The sequence below is a fragment of the Camelus dromedarius genome, chromosome 29 (assembly GCF_036321535.1).
Source record: "Camelus dromedarius isolate mCamDro1 chromosome 29, mCamDro1.pat, whole genome shotgun sequence".
Classification (NCBI taxonomy): Eukaryota; Metazoa; Chordata; class Mammalia; order Artiodactyla; family Camelidae; genus Camelus; species Camelus dromedarius.
In genome coordinates, this window is record NC_087464.1 from 19,716,136 (window position 1) to 19,722,135 (window position 6,000).

The following is a 6,000-nucleotide window of genomic DNA, read 5'->3' on the forward strand; positions in this document are numbered from 1 at the left end:
CTCTGAGGATGCACAGCACTGACACACACACACCTCATAGTCCTCCTCGGGGAATGACCTAAAGACAGAGATAGAGATGATTTAGGACAGGAGGGCACTCTAATCAGTGTCCTGAGCAGTGTGGTTCACCAGGAGATGGGAAAAGAAAAAGCCCCCAAGGAAGACAGGCGCCCCCAAGGAAGACAGGGTGGGGGAGAGGATCTGAGCCAGCCACAGAAGGACGGGTACCTGTGGTGGGAGGCACGGTGGCGGTGGCAGTGACCTGAAAGGAGCTGTAAATGGGCAGAGAACAGGGCCTGTTCCAGGCAAGGTCAGAGCAGAAAAGCTACAGAGAAAAGAGAGCGGGGAAAGGCTGAAGAAAGGTGGTTCAGGGACCGTTCAGCTTCAGAGTCAAGGAACTCCTAGGCTATCAGAATAACCGAGACACACAAATGCACCTCTTGAGAAACAGGACTGCACGGCACAGTGGAAACGAGCAGTCAAGGGAACTACTGCTAATTCTCTATGAAATTATCTTCCGCAGGCTTCTGCCAAAGAAGGCTGGACAAGGGCAGTGTCTATGAGCTGAGAAATAAATATAGTCGTTCACAACCAGCATTCTTTTTCTTCTTTTTAAAAAAATATGAAATAGAACAGAACATAATCTGCCATGTGTATTGCCCACAGGAAAAAAAAATACTGTTTTGTGAGACATTTGCTTCAGATATACAGACGCAGATGTGTACATGTGTGCTTGATCAAGATGTAAAATGCACTTCTTACTGTGGGCTCACAACCAAAAAAGTTTGAAAAGCACAGGACAAGAGGAAGTATAAGGTTTCTTCAAATCCTAAGATTCTCATTTAGCCTTTAAATTCTAACCAATTTTATGGGTGAAGAAATCTAGATATGAGTTCTGGCATAAAATTAAATAAATCCTGGGCAAAGTTCAGACAATTCAAAACTCAACCTGACCTGAAACAATGTCCTTAATTAAATCAAATAGGACAAATAAGTCCAGGAAATAACTACGCCTCACATATGCTGTAACACAGACACACCTGCATGTTCAGGGCAAAGGGTTAGTCTTACATCCGAAATGATTTCCTTCCAATCCAGATACCCACGTATAAGAATTTCTGTGTTCTACAGAAATTTTACCATAAAACGTACTCAAGGTAGAATTGTAATGTTTCACGTTAAAAAGATCTAATGCCAACCCTTATCTTTAATACTTCTACTGAAGACAAATTCTATTTATTGCGTGTGACACACATACTTTTGAAACTCTTTACTGGAACAGGTGGCTTTTAATTACTTGTAGAGTCTGACTCAATGTATCTGTGTATGGTACAGGCACATCAGCCTAAACCATTTTCAAAAAGCTATGATGCAAACGAAGTCCTTCAGGAATTCAGGAGAACATGGACAAACAACATATACTGAATCCTAAGTACTTCCCTGTTGGACAGGCCATTTTCCCAGAGAGACATGGGGTAATTTACGAGCACACGTATGAACTGGAATGGAGACAAAATCACTAGTGTTGGCAGTCTCCACGAGCCAAGCAAACACACTTTAGGTAAAAACTACATGTGTCAGTAGCCGTAACAGTGCCAACTGCACTTATTCTGGGGACTCTTTGATCTGAAGAAATCAGATGCCATAATAGACATGGCCTCAGGTATTTTCACTATCATTGCTATGAGGTGGGCAGGGGAAAGTCATAGACACCCAACCTGGAGGATAAACAGGCGATGTGACGTGACATGACTTGACGTGACTTCCCCACTTACCAGACTTAGTCTAACTTGAGACCAAAACTCAAGTTTTGCTTGCTGGTCTCACTGAAACCACGCCCCCAACGTGTGCTTTGCATACAAAAGGCCCTCCCCCAATAAATATGCTCTAGTCCTCCCCTGAATGCTAATGCGAACTCAAGGTCAACAGATTTCCGCAAACCCTAGAACAGAAGATTCAAACTCATCCTGGGCTGTTACTGAGGCTCTGTGGAAGGTGCCAGGCCCAGAGCCACCAGCTAACCTCCTGCTCGCAGCTACTCACTCGGTGCCAGCTACTCAGTCAGCCCCGCCAGGAGGCAAACTTCACACCATCCGACCCTCCCAGACAGTGCCCCGCGGAGCACTTTACAACCACAATGTTTTTTGGAAGTCATCTCGTCTGGCCCCCTTGTTTCACAGGGAAGAAAGCAGAGGTCTAGAGACTCATGTGCCTTGCCCAAGGTCACTTCAGCCTGAGGATCTCCAGTCTCTGGCTGCCAGCTCACACAAACTAAACGCGAACCAAGTTGTTTCTGCCCGGTACTTAAGCACCCCCACGCTGCCCCTTGCGGTGACCAGAACCACAAAAGACCCAGCGGGTGGATCGGGGGCACCCCGGCGTGCCAAAGTAGGCAAAATCCTCTGACTCTGAGCTCTCCAGGAACCAGAGGGCTGGCGGGGTTTTTGGAGGGGGTGGGAGAAAGCCAGAGATAGAGAAGAAGAGAATCCACGGTGGGGCCGGGGGGCTCTCTGCTTGCCCACAGCCCGGGAGGAGGGGCCCCTCTCCAGCAGGCCGCCTCAGAGGCTCCCAGGGGACCCCCAGCCCGCCTCCCTGCGGCGGCGGCTCAGGCCTGGCGACCCTCGCCGGGCTCACCGGGTGCGCAGCGCCTGCCACGCGGCGTCGATGTCAGCGTAGAGGTTCTTCTCGGAGGGCTTGCCCGAGCTGACGCCGTAGCCCGAGTAGTCGTAGGAGAAGATGTTGCAGTTGATGCGCGAGCCAAGGCCGATGTAGAAGCTGCACATCTGGCCCAGGTCCACCGCGTTGCCGTGAGAGAAGAGCAGCGTGTAGCGGCTGGAGGGCGCGCAGCGCACGAACATGCAGCCGAGCCGGTTGTCCCGGGCCGTGCGCGAGAAGAAGACCTCGACGGCGTCCAGCTCGCGCTGCGAGTACTGCCAGTCGGCGCGCTCGCTCAGGTGCAGGCTGCACGCGCCGGGCCCCGCGCCCGCGCCCTCCTCGGGCTGCTGCGGTGCCGGCTGGGCCGCGGCCGTGGCGGCGGCGGCCGGGGCCGGGGAGGGCGCGCCGGGGCCGCGCTGCTCGGGCGCCAGCACCGTGTAGGTGGGCTCCGGCGGCAGGAAGGCCAGCTTAGCGGCGATGCGGCTCGGGCAGGGCGGGCAGCAGAACAGCCAGCACAGCTCGCCCAGCGAGAAGCCGTTCATCCTGGGGCCTGGCTCGGGCATCGGGGCGGCCTCGAGCCCGCCGCTGCCGCCGGCCCGGCAGGCAGGCAGGCAGGCAGGCTGGCCGGCTGGCTCGAGAGCGAGGGCGGGCGGGCGCGCGGCGAGGAGCGGGCGAGCGAGCGCGGAGGGCGGCTGCAGCCCGCCCGCCCGGCGGCAGGAGGAGGGGGAGGGGGAGGGGAGGCGCAGGAGAGGGGAGGCGGGGCCGGCCCGGCGGGCGCGGCGCGGGGAGCCGGGGCGGGTCAGCGGCGGCCCCGCGGGCCGGGCGAGGCGCGGGCGGCCAGGGCCCGCGCGCGGCACACAAAGCCGGCGGCGGCGGCCATGCCGGCTGGAGCGCACAGCCCCCCGCCTCCCCGCTCCCGCACGCCCGCCGCCGCCGCCGCCGCCACTTCCGGGTTACCGCGCGCCGGCGCCCCCGCCCGGACACGGCGCGAGGTCTGGGCTGTGGGCGGGGCTCCCCGGCCGCCTCCCCGACTCCGCGTGCGAGGGCGCGGACACCTGTGCTGGCCCGGGACGGACAGGGGCCTGGAGCAGCGGGGCGCGCCGGCTTAGGGGTCTGCATGGAGGTGGGCCTATCCCCAGAGGGGCCCTGGAGGGGGCGCGGGCACCTTCACCAGGCTGGGAAGCACGACCTGGAGCCGGCAGGGGCTCTCCGCCGGCGCAGGGGCACGGAGGAGCGGGGCGCCCTGGATTTAGGCATGGAGGAGGGTGAGAGGGGTGGGCAGGTGGGCCGATCCCCAGAAGGGACCGTGGAATCGTCGCCGGTATCCTCCCGGATAGGACTATTTCCCTCTCTCCCCTCCCCCTGAAATTCCCTTCCCCAAATAGAAGTTTTCTCATGCATGGAGTTTCTTGGAAATCTATTGAAAAATCAGCGAGTAGAAGAGAGTTGGAATGAACCTGAAATCTTTGACTTTCGGTGTCCATGCTGCTTTCGGAACTGCTCTTCCCAAAGTCTCAGGACCGTAAGGGCTACGGGTGGTGTAGGATAGAGCGGTGGTCGCTGTTTTTCCCTGTTACAGGAGGCTGTTTCTGCATTTGTTGCCACAGTATTACTTTCCTAGGGGCCTGATTGGGCCTTTGGTAAATCCGCTGAATCTAATCCATTGTGGCTGTCATTTCTAGTCCCACATGCAGTAGATTTTCTAGTAGTAACTAGGTGTCGTTTACAGTGCTAGTTTCTCTAGACTTGTTTCAGGTCCAGGATTTTGAATGATTTTGATAATGAAAGATTTCTTATAATTAAACCCATTGTAATCTTGGCATTCGCCTTTAAGTGATTTCTTTTTCAAATATTACTCTCAGTGCCTTGAAACTGAGTATGCTCGAATGCCAATTTCACAGAGCCTTCTATACTTCCCTTTTTCCCTCCTGATTTGGCAGCTGAATTCCCTTTTAGGAACTGACAGGAGATACCCTTCCTGGACTGCCAGCAGGGCAGCTAGAGACACGGAAGTTGGCAGCATCACACTCTGGATCTGTTGTTTTAACTCACAGATGTCCCAGGGAGAGTTAAACTTATGCTGTGGCTTTGGTGGAAGGAGTATTTTTGAGCACACACATAGGAATGAATTTGTTCATACTGATTTCAGTACCCTTCAGGACCTGGCTTTAAAAGATTATGTCTTCAGTATAATAATTTTTAGATGTTTTTGAACTATCCAAAAACTTGGCCGCAGAGAACCTGGTTGGCAAAACCTGTTCAGACTAAATATTTGAAGTTTATTTTAAAGTTATTCACACTTGGTGACATTACATCTAAAACCATATTTTTGTCTCCTGGAGATTAGGTTTCCCTTTTTAAAAAGCTTTGTAACTTGGTACTGTTTAGGCACTTTGTTTCTTGTATTCAGCATATATTTCTGTAATGTTTTTCATGCTCACAGGCCCTAGGATGTTAGAACTTTTGTGCTGAAGCTATAAAGATGATGTTGAGTTGCTCAAGATCACCTTAATTTATAAAAGTAAAATCTGTGCCTGCAGTGTAGAGGACAATGATCCAATTTCACTGACCCATAAGAGAAGCATATTTATGCTTAAAACCTGGATTTTTGGTTTTTGGAGGTCCTGGGGACTGAACCCAGGACCCTATGCGTGCTAAGTGCTCTACCACTGAGCTATACCCAGCCTCTAGTTTTGATGGAAGGTAAAAGAGAATTCTAAGATGCAGTGCCCTGTTTTTCTTTTTCTTTCTTTCTTTTTCTTTTATTTTTTTCCTTTTTTAATTTAGGACCAGATACTGTGTGAAGGCAAGGACCATATCTATTTTGGTCATGACTGTTTTCCTCCATGCCTGGCACAGAGAAGATCCTTAATAAATATTAATTAAATTGATAAAGAATGAATTAGTGATTTGCTGTGTGCATCAGGAGACCAAGCCTGTTCCTTCTGCTTTGGGCAGTGTTGTTGGAGTACAGGCTTTGAGAAAGACATATAGCGATACAAAGCACATGCCACATCACCCTGCAGGAGTAGACTACACGTGCCCTCTGGCTAAGGAGCTGTGGCATTCCCCCTGTCTTTCTTATCAAGAGAGCTCAGGTTTTGTCCTGCGTGATGGTGCTCCCAGTTAAGATGCAGAGTGTCTATCTAGCATCCCCTGCTGTGAAGATGGCCTTAGGACACAGTTCTGGCAAATAGTCTCTAAGTGGAGAGCTTTGGGGGAGCTTCTGGAAAGACTTGAGCCAGACTCATCTGGAATGTTTCTCTTTGCCCCTTCCCTTTGTTCCCACCTGGGTTGCAGGCATTATTATTATTAGAGCTACAGGAGCCACGTTGCCACCACGAG

The 6,000-nt window shown here is 52.5% G+C and overlaps 1 protein-coding gene across 1 annotated transcript in view; it reads right to left on the reverse strand.

The window, feature by feature from the left end:
- The window catches only part of ABHD17C (abhydrolase domain containing 17C, depalmitoylase), a 44,833-nt gene extending 41,546 nt beyond the window's left edge, over positions 1–3,287 (reverse strand). The window contains exon 1 of the mRNA XM_010986833.3: positions 2,635–3,287. Within this exon, the coding sequence (XP_010985135.3) occupies positions 2,635–3,218 (584 nt within the window). The 5' untranslated portion in view covers positions 3,219–3,287. The remainder of the gene's footprint in view (positions 1–2,634) is intronic.
- Between the last annotated feature and the right edge of the window lie 2,713 nt (positions 3,288–6,000).